Consider the following 15,223-nt stretch of genomic DNA (forward strand, 5'->3'; position numbering starts at 1 on the left):
GAGCACTGACTGCTCTTCCAGAGGTCCTGAGTTCAATTCCCAGAAACCACATGGTGGCTCACAACCACCTGTAATGAGATCCAATCCCCTCTTCTGCTGTGTCTGAAGACAGCTACAGTGAACCCGTATAAACAAATCTTTAAAAAAAAAAAAAAAAAGACTTGGTTTTCTTAGTATAAGCCCACTAGAACTTCCAGAGTTGATAAGAGGAAAGAAGGAGACGGCTAATACCTCCCTCTATAGGTTGGGATCCAGCCCCAACTATCCCTTGGGCATTTTGTAACCTCCAACTGTTTCAATGGCACCTATTTTGAAGACCATTTGGGTTTGAGGATCCATTACTGGCTTTCTCCATCAGCAGGCTCTCTAGGAACTGAAGGAAAACAAAAATCCAGCTATTTACTGTGTGTCCCAGTCTTTTATTTAAGAATAAAACGAAGAGTAATGAACGGGATTCCCGATCCACAGCCTCACTGAACTTCATCTCCGCACCCCCCCCGCCCCCATTGTGCTTTTAATCCCTCCTTAGTAAAAGAATTTAATCCCAAAGCTCCAGGTTCTCTTTGTCTACCTTCCTTCTTTGCCTTGGCTCACATCATCCCCAGAGAGGGCTGGTGCCTCAGTTTGAATGCATGGGAGAGCCCAGAGTAGTGACGGGAACAGAGGGAAAGGCCTCACCCTCGGGAAAGGGGACGGAGTAGAGTGTGGTGAAGTGGGGGCTCCCATAGCCTGGGGCACCAAAATGGGGGCCTGGGGGCAGAGGAAAGGATACAGGACCCCCCGGGAAAGGCGTCCCTGTAGCCTCATACTCTTCTCGTTGTGCATACTCAGTGCTTGATCTTTTCCCCTTCTGGCGCCGGTTACAGAACCACACTCGAACCACCTAGGATGGACGGAGATGGATCGTAAGCACAGGGATGCAGCGGTGGGGGGTAGGGGCGGGGGTGGGCAGAGAAGGAATGGGAACAGGGAGACATCCGGGTACCACAGGGTAGGATCCAAGTACCGCGGGGAAGGATCTTATGACACTCACATCCTTCTCCAGCCCAAGCTGCTTGGCCATGGCAGTGATCTGCTGCAGGGAGGGCTTCGGACACTTCTGAAACATGTTCTCCAGGTTCCACCTCACACGGTTCTCAATGCTTGTCCGCTTTCTCTTTCGGGCCTGCACCAGGGTCTCTGATTTGCATATCTGGGCAGGGGAAGAAGGGAGTGATGAGAGCAAGTTTAGGATTTGGCTGGGCAACAGCCCCACACTGAGATGGAAATGGAGTACAAGAGATCATTGACTGGATGTGGCTCCAGAGCCAGGGGTTACTGGAAGAGGTTCTGGAAGGGGTGGGATAGACCTAGGTCTGAGCCTTTCCCAGCATTAGATGGGGTTTGGGGCAGGGACCACAACACCATGTTGTCAGGCTAGCCGATGCTGAGGGTGACTCAGAAGGAGAGAACCTGATTGATTAGCAGATGTAAAGGCCTTGAATTCCAATTCTCGGCATTAAAATAAAGAAAAACCCACGACACAGAACTGCTAATGCTAGCTCTGGTTGGAGAGGGAAGAGTCTCAAGCCAGGAATGGAAGCAGCAGATGGGACTGTGCCTTGCAGATACTGCACACACCCTGCCAGCTCCTCACCTCCTGAAGGTTCTCATTGTTGTCAGCTTCCTCCACCCACTTCTCCAGCAGGGGGCGCAGCTTGCACATGTTCTTAAGGCTGAGCTGCAGAGCCTCAAAGCGGCAGATGGTTGTCTGGCTGAACACCTTTCCTGAGAGGCAGGTCAAAGAGGGAGAGTGAGGCACCACGTAGGGAGGCCAGGACCCCACCTCTTATAGTTCAAGCTATGTGTCTAATCCTCTCTTCCCTCACCTGTGGAGGAGAGGCAGCTCATAAGACGCCCCACCCCCTTGCAGCCACACTAAGAGCTACTGGATCAGAACATGCTGGGGGGAGACCCACCGAAGAGAACACCCAGGGTGAGCCCCACGTCGGCCTGGGTATACCCCAAGGTGATCCTCTTCTGCTTCAGTAGCTTGGCAAATTGCTCTAACTCCTTCTGCAGAGCTTTTATGTCCTCGGACTGTATCGAGAAAAAGCAGACTTGTGAGAGTCACACCAGCTAACGGCCTCCACCACTGGGACCCCTAGGGTGCTCCATGAAAAGATCTCAGCCTCCAAGGCTGCCCAGTTTATAAATAGTCTGATTATATAAATGTCATTCACTCTATCCCTAAGTGACAGAGATGGCTCTTTTCTCCAAAACCTAGCCACATGGATTACCACACTATCCAGAGTTTCTGTGCATTCAAACACCTATGACAGTATCCAAGCAAGTTCCTCCTATCTGCTCACAGATTACTCAAAACTGCCCCAAAATGTCACCCCAGTCTAAAGAAGTTTTAAGGCTACAGAAATGACCAGACACTGGGGCTGGAGAGATGGCTCAGCACTGATTGCTCTTCCAGAGATCCTGAGTTCAATTACCAGCAACCACATGGCCGCAACCATCTGTAATTGAGTCTGATGCCCTCTTCTGGTGTGTCTGAAGAGACAGTTTTACTCACATATATAAAATAAACAAATCTTTAAAAAACAAAAAGAAAGAAATAACCAGACATGGTAGCATGTAACCTCTGTACTTAAGAAACAGAGGCAGGAGGACTACATAGTCCCTAGCTCAAAACAGGGGTACTATTAAGAGCATCAGGTCCATTGATTCTAAATTCAACACCCTCCTCGGCTTGCTTTGAAAGTCCCAAAGTATGACACAGTACAAGTGGAGAGGATATTGAAACAGGGACTCGCTGGGTAGCTGTCCTGCCTCAGTCTCTCAAGCCCCGGGGTAATGTGATATGTCCCTCTGTTCAGCTCTAAATGAAAACCTAGAAACCACACATCACACAAAGTAGACAAATGTCCATGCCCCAGGAGCCGACATTCTATTGTGTGAGGAAAACCCATGCTATCCTGGAGTGCTACAGAGAAAGGCAAGGCAGCAGGCTTGAAGTTTCTGGAAGTGATAAGTCTAAGATGATAGTAGATGAGTCAGATAAGCCTAACGCCTTAACCAAGGAAATCATCTGACTCACTTTTCTCCGTGTAGCCCTGGCTGTCCTGGAACTCACTCTGTAGACCAGGCTGGTCTTGAACTTAGAAATCCTCTTGCCTCTGCCTCCCAAGTGCTGGGATTAAAGGCGTGCGCCACCACTGCCCATCATGGATTGGTGCTAGCCAGACCAACTGAATTTGAAACGAAGGGTGGAAGAGAACCGCCTCTGACACCAACAGGTGCACAGTGGCATGCATGCACACACAACCAAAAATTTACTTTTTTCAAAGTTAAAACAGGGACATAGTCGATGTATGCACATTAGAAAGGCACGGGCAAGCAAGAGTGTGGCTAAGGCTGAGGCCTTCTTCCCAGTAGACAGTGGTCGTTGGGACCAGGTGAGGAGGGCATCATGGTTGGCTGGCTGAGTGTGCTTTCTAAGTTGCAGTGTGTGAACCTGACCAAAAAAAAAAAAAAAAAAAAATGGCTGTCGGCCTTTCAGGCTATCTCTAACAGAAGACAGGACTGAACTCTACCCGAGGTGCTCCACTAAGGCTGACCAACCCAGGGGACAAGACAGGGGCAGCAGCAGCCTGTTGAGACAAACCTCAATGCAATTTCAATAGGAAAGGATTCTTACAGCTTCAAACAGACTTTCATCTCCAACTGCTCCTCAAAGACCAAAACTTGTAAGTGCCCTCGGCTGTGTCTTCGGCTTTTCTAAATCCTATTCTGGGGATTTGGGATAAGCTTAACTAAGGTTCAAGTCCCTTGCTTCATTAAGGCCATTTAAGATGTGAGATAAACTACTAACGCCTTCCTAGGGGACTCCTGGTAGCTAAAAGGGCTCAAGATAACACAGAAACTGGCACTTAGGGGGAGGACTCCCACTACAACAATTGCAAGCGGCCTGGGAGTCGGGACTCCCAGCGGGCATCTGTATCCAATCGCACCTTGTTCTTAAAAGCTAATTGCTTACACTTGCTTCCCAGTGCTGGCTGTAGGCCATCAGACGCTTTGCAAAGCCGGTGCACTCACAGAATGATCTAGAGATGGCCTGGAGATAACCTTCCCCAACCCAAGTGTGCTGGTTTCTTGTTTACAAGTTAAGGAAGTAAGGCTGAAGTCGATCAAATCTGCACCTCCAGCACTACTACAAGGGTCGGCTCGTGTAAAGGTGACTCATGGGGTCTGAGGCAAAAGCAGAGGACAGACAGGCCGTAAACTTGACTGGAGGTGAGCCCGACTCCACACACGGCCCAAACAGGAGCTCCTATCAGTAGCCGTCACACCCAAGCCTTTCGGTAACAATAACTCCAGGATAAGGACCATTTCTACCACCACCAAGTCCCCCCCCCAACCCTAAGAACAAGGTCCTGGGTCCTACGGGGATCCAAGCCCCCAGAGGGGCTAATATGGTTGAAGAAAAAAAAAAGATGAGCCGGGCGGTGGTGGCGCACGCCTTTAATCCCAGCACTTGGGAGGCAGAGGCAGGCGGATTTCTGAGTTCGAGGCTAGCCTGGTCTACAGAGTGAGTTCCAGGACAGCCAGGGCTACACAGAGAAACCCTGTCTCAAAAAACCAAAAAAAAAAAAAAGATGAATTTCAACCAACATTAGTGTACAGACAGTGATGGCATGAAACAAGGGCCAAGACACAGGCCAGGCCTAGGTGACCTACATGACAAGGGCCAGGCTGGAACAATCCAGGCCGGTTTCTGATTCTTACAACTCCGGCTTCTGGTTCAAATCCTGTTTCGCAGAAGGCCCGGCCGGCAGCCACCACCACCTTTGGCAGGGCGGCTATCCTCCATGTTCCCAATTCCCTTCACTGAGGCCTCAACCAGCCCAGCTATGTCGCCTCGCACTTACCTCCTCAGGACTTGGTTCCACCTTCTCCAACTTCACGGCACTGGGGCGGGCGGCACAGGGCTCAGAGGAGGCTTCCTCTGAGTTGCTCTCCACTCGAGCTCCTGCCTGGCCCTCAGGCTGTAAAGTCTCCACGCCAACTTGGGGGACTAGGCCCAGTCCAACCTGAGGTCCACAGTATGCCATGCCTCCACAGAACTCATATGCTGGGGGACATGGGGAGATCCCCAGTACCTCTGAGCCTGGTCCGATTCCAGGCCCACCTGGAGGCCCTTGGAAACTTAGCCAGGTTCGAGGGTCCACCCAGCCCGGCTCCAACCCTGCTGACCCATCACCCCCACCTGGTGGGGGTGAGAAGGCGAAGTCTGAAGCCAGGTGTCCAGCCATGGGGAAGGTAGGCACCCCGAGCCGGGGGCCTGGTGGAAGGACGGATCACCTAGGGACTGTTTCACCTCTCTCCCTCCCCAATCCCACCCCCTAGCCTTGACCTCTGGCCCCGCCCCCTGGATGGGTGGAGGAGTAGGGCAGTGGGGGTGGGAGAAACTGAGGCGAACCGTATTTCCCAGTGTCTGGAAGACAGAGGTTGGGGGAGTCCGGACGGGGCAACCCTTAGGCCTTCATTTTCAACCTTCAAGGTCCTCTCACCCCTGCCTTGGGCTCCCGGACACCTTAGAGCCGTCTCTGTCCCTTCCACCTCTCCACATTCCTCAGGAACCAGGTGCTAGGATTCCCCATTGCACCACAAAGCCTCCTTTCTGCCTCTCGGTACAGCCCGCCCAGCCATCCTCACAAGAGCCTAAAACATCTACTGGATGTTCATGTGCCAATGATATCTGGGCCCACCTCTCAGGTCTTGCTCACCCACCCATCTAGAGTCCTAGATACGGGTGAACCCAGTGTTTCAGCTTATGTCCAGGGCCAGGACAAGACAGCCACTCCACCCCCAGTTCTCCAGACTTTAGAGGCTCTACACCATGGGTCCCCGAGCCCAGAGAAGTGCTGACTCTGCATTTTCAGAGCAGAGTTTTCCAACCTATGTTGTCTAGGTTGGCAGATGTCAAGCCAATCAGGAATTACCCCCACCCCCATAAGACCTGCACTGAGGCCCGGGCTCTGTCCGCTCACAGTTAAGCAAGGCCTAGGCCTCTCTTTCCTCAGGAGTCTCAGTTGTCCCTCCCCCCACCTCCCCATCCCAGGCCTCCAGCCTAGTTCCTGGGTGGAGAAACCCGACGGGTGGGAGGTGGGTAGAGAGAAAAAATATCTGACTTCAGGTTCAAAGGGGCCTGGGAGGGACTGGGGGGAAGGGGGCAGGACAATGGCCTTGGCTGGACAATCCTGGTCCCCAGAGGGGGCAGCTCTAACCCTAAACAAGTACTCAACCCTTGAATGGGCCTGGATGGCTCCCCTGGGGACAACTTCCTGCTCCCCAACCCCCTCCTGAGCCCCAATCCCCTCGCACAAGATTTCCCTCAGCTTTCCACCTCCCCTCAAAGACTGAGCTTCAGACCAAGGTACCCTGCTTCCCTTCCTCCAGGGACTCTGGCGTTCATCCTCGTCACCCGCCCCTCCCCCAGTCCACTGCCGGCGGAAAGACGCTGAGGAGACAGGATTAGGAGGAGGGGGATGCAGGAAGCCTACCCTGAACTTTCCTAGAGTGGTTTTCTGGGCCCAGTCTAAGGATCCTCCAGGATCCCATTGCTGGCCTGGTACTTAGTTACCTTTGCAAGAGAATAGCCCTCGGAGTGCCTGTCTGCAAGGGATGGTGTTTGTCTGCTCTGACACCATGCCCTAAATGAAGGCCCCAGGGTGAATCACACAGAGCACCCTACAGTGTACACAGCCAGAAACAGAGTTCTGAGCCTGGGCCCAGCCCCCCTGAACTGTTGGCTAGGGTCAGCGGCTCTAGATGCCCTGACGGTCTCCTGATGATAGTCTTCATCAGTTAGAGACGGAACCTTACTCTGTAAACCAAGCTGTCCTTGAACTCCTGACAATTCTCCTGCCTCGGCCTCTCAAAAGCTGAGAAGACTGGGATTACAGCATGAATATTCATCGACCTCACCAAATTCACAGTGAGACTTTGAAAAAAAATTGCATTTTAAGTGTGTGTATGTATCTACACTCAGTGCAGTTCCCCTCCTTCCACCAGGAAGGTCCAAGCCATCCTGCTTGGTGGCTGAGCCATCTCTCTGACCCTCCCCACCTCCTAATTTCTATACATTCATTGGAGAACTTTCCATAGGTTAGTTGGAAGACCTAAAGGCAGTGAAGCTGGAGTGGCAGAGTTCACAAGGCAGACGCAAACTTCCCCACAGGCAGATTAAGGAAGGCTAGGACAAGAGGGACCCCTCCCCAACCATCTTCTCTGCCCCCAGGGTAGAGCTATCACACACCTTTGTCATGCATCTGCTGTCTACTCAGCCTCCCGAGGGGGAGGGGAGAGGGCAGGAACTGGCTACAACCCCCCACACCCAGTTCCCCTAAGGTCTGGAGAGCTATCTCTGACACAGTCCAAGTGTGCCTGCTGCCCAGTGGCTCATCTATATTCAACACCAACCTTGTTTTATGGATTGTAGTTGCTCTGTTGATGATTCTCACTGGCCTGGGCCAACGACATACTCTGAGTCCTTATCTGCCTAGTGACTGGTGTCTGAGCCAGATCGGCCCTAAGCATACCTGGAGTCTAATGCAGACCTTAGTAGAAACTTTGAAGTCACAAATCTTCTTAGAACTAGCTTGAAACTGAGACTCACCCTGGCCTGGTCCCATGCTGTCAGCCTGGTGGCCCTGGAGATGGGACAGCAGGCCTGTTGGTTAATGTGACCCAGCTTCTCGCCTCCTGGGTCTTAAGAGAATCATCATACAATCTTTTGGTTTTTGTGTTTTTGTTTTTGATTCAAGGGCTCCCTAGATAGCCTTAGATGGCTTGAAATTCACTATGGTAGACCAGGGTGGCCTTGAATTCACAGAGATGCCTCTGCCTCCTGAGTGCTGGGATTAAAAGCTTGTGTCGCTACACCAGGTGTAAGAGTCACCATGATATCTTAAATACCCCAAATTTGAGCTAAAATTCGCTAACTCTCCACATACCACCTGTATTTTAGAACCAAGTCAAGATCTGTCTCAGAGGTTTGTCTGGAGAACCAGAGACAACAGAGGAAGCCCACATGTTCCCTGACAGAGATAGCCCACCAACATGACCAAAGGGTATTCTGGGAAGTCAGACGTGGGGCACCACACCTGTAATGCCCGCCCTTGGGCGTTGGAAGTGATAAGATCAAAAGTCCAAGGCTAGGGGCTGGGAAACAGCTTAGCCTCTGAGAGTGTACAATGCTCTCCCAGAGGACCTTGTTAAAATTCTGTTCCTAGCACCCGTAATTGGGTGGCTTACAGCTGGGCGGGGGGGGGGGGGGACACAAATCTTGGACCTCTGTGAGCATCTGCAGTTGTATGGAGACACATGTGTACACATGATTTTTTTTTTTAAAGTAAATTTAAGGCCAACCTTAACCACAGAGTCTCCAAACCAGCTTGAGCCGCAGCAGGAGACCTTGTCTAAAACAAAACAAACAAACAATAGGCTTTGACCTGCAGCTTTCTGACTGTGAGCTCAGTCATCCCCTCACAGACTGGGAAATCAGCTAAAGGTACTCACAGAGGATGAGCGGACTACAGCTGGGAAATCACTTGTGTTAGCTTCTGAGCTCTGTCTCCCTGTGAAGCCAAAGGAAGAAATGTGCACCAGAGACATGAGCTCAGTCAGGCCTGGCTCAGTCAGGGACAGCTTCCCCTGCTGGTTAGCAGCTGCTCCTCCAACTACCCTGAGACCAGAAACTTCTCTTCCCAAATCCAGATGTTCTGACCTGGAAGGGAGGAGGTAGCTTCTCTGGCTAGCATGGATTCCTTAGCTAACTGCATCCCCCTCTCCTTATCTTGGTTTTCTTGCCTAAAAAAAAAAAAAAAAAAAAAAAAAGACTCGGGGGAAGAGAAAAAAAAGACTAGGGGGAGACAGGAGAAGAACTTGGGGACAGTTCTTGGGCCTAACAACCTGGATTTGATCCCTGGGGCCCATCTGGAAGAAGCAGAGAACCAGCTCCTTCCTATGTGTTGTCCTTTGATCTCCTGAGGCACACTATCACACTCAGGTATACACACACACACACACACCAATAAAAAGTTAAAGAAAAAAAAAAGATCTAGGAACTGAAGGTATAGGTCACCAGCAGAACAGAAGGCTTGTGGAATGTACCTAACTCCCTGAGTTCAATCCTCAGCACTACAGAAAAAGAAGGAGAGGGGAGGGGAGGAGAAGGCAGGGATGAAGGAATGCCCCCTTGAAATAATTCCATTTTTCTTTTCCCTCTTATTCTGAGACAGAGTTGCCTGTAGCAGAGGCTGCCCCTAAGCCCTGTGAGGCCAAGAAGGACCTTGAATTTCTAATCCTCCTGCCTTCCCAGTTCTGATGAGCCTTTTAGACTTGCAGAAATAGTTTCACCACTACACACAAGGCTGCCCCTTGATAACCAGAAACCTGCGACATCATTCATTCAAAATAACCAACCATCTTGATCTTCTTTATGGCTGGAGAGTCTTCCCCCACCCCCATCCCCCTGGATCCTGACCCTTGAATCACAGACACTCTTAAGAGAGTGGACCTGACCTTCAGCTAAGATGTCACACAGGTGAGCAGCCTTAGAGAGACAGGCATAGGACATTAGGAATTTAGAGTGTGAACCTTATGTGACAACTGTCAGGATAATAAAATACAACTCTTGTTATACTAGTACATATACCTAACTACTTGCTCACACGACCAGTGCTAGAATTACTCGTGTGTGCAAATGTGTGTGTGTGCACACACACATGCCCGCTTGCATGTGTCCACTACCCTGCCTGGTCTAACTCTCTGTCTTCTTCCAACTTGGGAAGAAAACTACTGTCCTATTCCCACACATCCCCCCTGCCCTTCTCATTCTGAATGGGAGGGGGTGGGGAGTTCTCCCCTGTGTCGCTGTAAAGAGAAATTTGGCATGAGAGAGACGGGAGGGGGACCTTGTGAGATGAAAGTCTCCTCTACCCAATCTTCTACCTCCAACCTCCACACAGCCTTCTTGGGAAAGCTGGCAATATCTCCTCTCAAGTTTAATCAAGCTAGACAACTTGAGCGGTTGGCAGGCAAGCGGGGTTTGCTTTTGCTTTCAGTATTTGGGTGTTCATGAGAAATGCATGGCAAGCTGCAAGCTGAGCAAGGTGTCAAACTCCTGCCATCTCAGCACTCTGGAAGCTGAGGCACGAGTATAGCAAATTGAAAACTAGCCTGAGATACATGGTGAAACTCTGTGTCAAAAAAGAGAGAGAGAGAGAGAGAGAGAGAAGCCGGGCAGTGGTGGCCCACGCCTTTAACCCCAGCACTTAGGAGGCAGAGGCAGGTAGATTTCTGAGTTCAAGGCCAGTCTGGTCTACAGAGTGAGTTCCAGGACAGCCAGGGCTACATAGAGAAACCCTGTCTCGAAAAACAAAAACAAACAAAAAACAGAGGAGAGGGGCTGGAGAGATGGCTCAGCAGTTAAGAGAACTGGCTCACAACCATCTGTAATGGGATCTGATGCTCTCTTCTGGTGTATCTGAAGACAGCTACAGTTACTCTCATATATAAACAAATAAGTCTTTGAAAGGACAAAAACAGGACTCTGTGGGTGGTTCTAATGCTGTGAACACCCCTATTGTCCTGCCCATTTACCTCTGTTGGTATGTCAGGGATACGCCCATCTCCACCCTTACTCCCGCCTAGCCCCCCACCCCCTATCCTGTTCACGTAAGGAGTAGACATTACAGATACATAGCTTTTGAAGTCTTTTTTTTTCAAACAAGGTTACAATGTGTAGTTCTGCCTGACCTAGAACTCACTTTGTACACCAGGCTGGCCTCCACCTCCTGGGATTAAAGGCGTGTACCATGCCCAACCCAAGTTTTTGAGATTCTTGATATAAAAGAGTCTTCAGTGCAGCTGGAGTGAGGGGAAGTCAGTTTACTGAGAGATCAATGTACTTTGAGAGTCAAATTCAGGCATTAGGAGAGAAATACACGTATGTGCTTTAGCCCCGAAACTGACAGAGCTCCTGGAGATAAACTGGCTAAAAGAGGTGATTACAGCTGAGGCTAAGAGAGAAAGAAAAAAAAAGTATGAAATTTTTATTACAGTTAGGTGTTGTGATGGACATCCTTAATCCCAGCACTCAGGAGGCAGAGGCAGGAGAATCTCTGAGTTTGAGGCTAGCCTGGTCTACAAAGTGAGTTCTGAGACAGCCTGGGATACATAGAGAAATTATGTCTTCAAATATGTGTGTGTGTGTATTCAAATATAAATAAATATACATATATATTCAAATATAAATTCAAACTATAAACATGTATATATGAATTTATATTTAGTGTGTGTGTGTGTGTGTGTGTGTGTGTGTGTGTGTGTGTGTGAACAGGAGGACAACTTTAGGCAATGGGCTATCTTCTTCCACTGTGCGGGTTCTGGGAATTGAACTCTTGGTTATCAGGTCTGGCAAGAAGAGTCCCTACCCACCGTGCCCAGAGGTTAAAAGGGAGGAGGACCTGCTGCTGGCCTAGGGCCTTTCTCTCCCAGACCCTCCTCACAAACACCCTTAGAATTTCCAACTTCCCTTTCTCTGACCTAGCTCCCAGGGGTTTCCAGAGAGGATTTGCCTCCCTGGGTCAAGATAACATTTTCTTTCTAACCCCTCTCTGTGGTTCTTCTTGTTTTTGATTCAAAAGACTCTGGCACCGAGAAGGGTGTGCCAGCAGTTATGATTGGTTACTTGGTTACAATTACATGGTGAGTGTTTATGATTAGTTACTTGGTTACAATTACATGGTGTTTTCCTAGTGGCTCACAAGACCATCCTGGTTCAGAGAGTGGCTCTTCTTACCTCCTAGAATACCTGGGATTCCCTGGTCCATAGATAGACACTTATTCTGTCAAGCAGGTTCCCAGCAAAGGAGCCATGCTGTACTCTGCCCTGTGTCCCCAGCAGGCAGTGGCTCCCTCCTGCATCACAGCAGACCTCTTTGAAACCCACTTCCCTCATAAGACAGGGAGATATCGGTATATACCCTCCAAGGGAGGTCCATACCCTCCAAGGGAAGATGGATAAGGCTTGTTTGGAGATCTTCAAGGCTTAGACTCTGATCACCAATGCCCTCAAAAGGGTCTCACTATATGGCCTAAAACTTTCTATATAGACCAGGCTACTTTTTATATAAACCAGGCTGGTTTGAAACTCAGAGATCCAGAGATCCGCCTGCCTCAGCCTTTGAGTAAGTAGATTTAAGTCATGCATTACCACACCCAACCTTGCTCTGATTTCCTGAGTTCTAATGCAGAAAGTATAACTTAAAAAACAAAAGAAACAAAAAACAAACAAACAAAAACCATGCTTTCATAGAGAGATGTCCTGGAGTTTCTTACTGGTAGGGGGTAAGGACAGGGATTAGGGGGTGTGTGTGGAGGGGTGAAACTCGAGATGGACTGTGATATAGCTCATTGGAGGAGTCTTTGCCTAGAATGCAGAAGGCCATGGGTGGGTTCCTCCTACCACCACCACCACCACCACCACACAGATTAAAAGAGCCAATCCATGAAAATGTATGGAGTACTGTCCAGCAGCAGAACACACACTGAACACTCTGGTGGCCCCTGAATTCAATCCCCGGTGTTGCAAAAAAAACAAGAACAAAAACTGTACAAATAAGAATTTAAAGTCAGGGGCTGGAGGGATGGCTCAGCAGTTAAGAGCACTGACTGCCCTGCCAGAGGTTCTGAGTTCAATTCCCAGCAACCATATGGTGGCTCACAACCATCTGTAATGGGATCCGATGCACTCTTCTATCGTGTATCTGAAGACAGCTGAAGTGTACTCATTCCATATAAATAAAAAAATAATGCTGGGCGGTGGTGGCACACCACCTTTAATCCCAGCACTTGGGAGGCAGAGGCAGGTGGATTTCTGAGTTCAAGGCCAGCCTGGTCTACAGAGTGAGTTCCAGGACAGCCAGGGCTACACAGAGAAACCCTGTCTCGAAAAACCAAAAAATAAATAAATAAATATAAAAAATAAAATAAATAAATAAAAATAAAAAATAAAATAAAATAAATAAATAAATCTTAAAAAAAGAGAAAGAAATTAAAGTCAGATGGTGGTGGTACATACCTTTAATCTCAGCTCTGTGAGTTCATGGCCAGCCTATGCTATAGGGCTAGTTCCAGTACAACCAAGGCTACACACACACACACACACACACACACACACACAAACAAACAAACCTATCTCAAAACAACAATAGCAACAAAAAAGAATTTAAGAACTGGGACTGGCAGGCGGCTAAGAGCACTGACTGTTCTTGCAGGGGACTCAGGTTTAATTTCCTAGCACCCACATGTCAGCTTACAGTGTCTGTGACTCTAGTTTCAGAGTTTATGCTCCACAGTATCAAACACATAGAGGGTATATAAGTGCACACCAGCATAAGCACCACATAGACAGACAGACAGACAGACACACACACACACAGTATTTAAATAGGACTTGCTGCTCTTGAAGAGGACCTGGGCTCAGTTTTCAGCACCCATGTGGTGGCTCACAACCATTTATAACTTCAGTTCCAGGAGATCTGATGCCCTCTTCTAACCTTTAAGGGGAACTGGCATGCTCACAAGCAAGCAAAACCCTCATACACATAACAAAACTAAAATTAAAATAACAGTAATGCTAAGAGACAGAGGCGGGCAGGTCTCTGGGAGTTCCAGGCTAGGGGGCGGGGGGCGGGGCCGGGGGGGGCGGGGGGTTAGTGGGGCCTGAGACTATGTCTAAAACAGAGTGGAGTGGGGGGTAAGAAAAGGAGAGAAAAAAAAAAAAGTAAGACAGATGTTGTGGTACAGGCCTGTCACCCCAGGGCAGGGGAGACTGAGGCAGGATCTCACTTTAAAGCCAAGCTGATGTGCAAAGCAAAATTCTGAGTCCGAAACAAAAGTGAAATATGTTGTTAAGGGCTAGCAGCTGCCTATGGGAAATGCATTGCATTGCTGGTGGTCGTATGAGCAGAACACTTAGCAAGCCCAAGGTTATTTGCTAGTTGGAAACAAAGTTATGTATGACAGAAATAAGATTTGCCATCTTTATAACTGCTGGATCAGGCATAGGGGTCCTCAAGAAAGAAAGCTGCTCTGGTCTACAGAGTGAGTTTCAGGACAGCCAGGACTACAAAGGGAAACCCTGTCTCGAAAACAAAACAAACAAACAAAACAAAAAACAAAAACAAAAAAAAAGAAAAAGAAAGAAAGCTGCTCCTGAATTTGAAAAGGCTGGATTAGATTTTGTTCCCCCTTATAGGGAAGGCTAAAGGCAAAGGCTAAAGAGGTGGAAACCTTTCCTTGAGTGAAGGAAGAGGGATGATCTTCCATCCCATCCTACCCTTTCCAGTATCCTTATGCAGGCCTTTGGCACCCCTGCCGCGTAACCACAGGAGTGAAATCCTCAGGCAGAAGAAAATAACCAGGATGTCAGGGAAGACCCAGAGCCCAGCACCAGACCCAGCACAAAGAACAACAAATCCTACACGGAGGATAATAAAAACAGGAGGATAATAAAAACAGCTCCACGTATTTTGGGAAGATTTTTTTTTCTTTTGCTTTGCTTTTATGTTTGTGTGTGCGTGGGGGGGGGGATTAAGTTAACTTAATTTTTTTGAGATTATACTTACAATGTTATCGTATCACTTTCTACTTCCCTCCTTCTGAATCTTCCCACATACCCCTCCCTGCTCTCTTTCAAATTCAGGGCCTCTTTTTTTTTTTTTTTCCAGAAACTGTTGTTGAATATATATATATATATATATATATACACACACACACACACACACACACATATATATATGTATATTCTTAAATGTAACTGGCATGGTCTGTATAATGTTACTTATATGTATGTTTTCACGGCTGACAATTTGGTATTGGATAACAGTTGATGTGCTCTTCCCTGGGGAAGGCTACCTCTGCTCTCAGGTGTCCTTAGTTGCCTGTAGGTCTTTGTGTAGGACTGAGGTCTCTTGGGCTTTCCCCATCCCCTCTGGCACGTCCATCAGTGTCATCCTTGTCCAGCTCCTGTTTGAATGGTCATGTTGGTGAGACTTTGTAACATTATTAGAAGACAAAGTGTCACAGCAAACTCCTGAATCTTCTACTAGCTGTTATAATCTTTCCACTCTCCTCTCCCTCTCCCTCTCCCTCTCCCTCTCCC

The 15,223-nt window shown here is 48.7% G+C and overlaps 1 protein-coding gene across 1 annotated transcript; it reads right to left on the bottom strand.

Moving 5' to 3' along the window:
• Positions 1-398: 398 nt before the first annotated feature.
• Pou5f1 (POU class 5 homeobox 1) lies at positions 399-5,382 on the bottom strand. The gene is made up of 5 exons (XM_028786507.1): positions 4,920-5,382; positions 1,959-2,079; positions 1,637-1,767; positions 1,034-1,192; positions 399-883 (listed from the first exon to the last, which is right to left on the bottom strand). The coding sequence occupies exons 1-5, from the start codon at positions 5,301-5,303 to the stop codon at positions 620-622; spliced, it is 1,059 nt and encodes a 352-aa protein (XP_028642340.1). The 5' UTR covers positions 5,304-5,382; the 3' UTR covers positions 399-619.
• Positions 5,383-15,223: the final 9,841 nt, after the last annotated feature.

This window comes from Grammomys surdaster, unplaced genomic scaffold (genome assembly GCF_004785775.1).
Source record: "Grammomys surdaster isolate TR1022 unplaced genomic scaffold, NIH_TR_1.0 125504, whole genome shotgun sequence".
NCBI classification, from domain to species: Eukaryota; Metazoa; Chordata; class Mammalia; order Rodentia; family Muridae; genus Grammomys; species Grammomys surdaster.

What these genes read in the sequence shown, in the direction of transcription:
- Pou5f1 (XM_028786507.1), bottom strand. Translation starts at nt 5,303, where the DNA reads ATGGCTGGACACCTGGCTTCAGACTTCGCCTTCTCACCCCCACCAGGT. An exon ending in TGGAACCAAGTCCTGAGGAG is followed by an intron (nt 2,080 to 4,919) that starts GTAAGTGCGAGG and finishes TTCTCGATACAG; the next exon opens with TCCGAGGACATAAAAGCTCT. An exon ending in CACCCTGGGTGTTCTCTTCG is followed by an intron (nt 1,768 to 1,958) that starts GTGGGTCTCCCC and finishes CCTGCCTCTCAG; the next exon opens with GAAAGGTGTTCAGCCAGACA.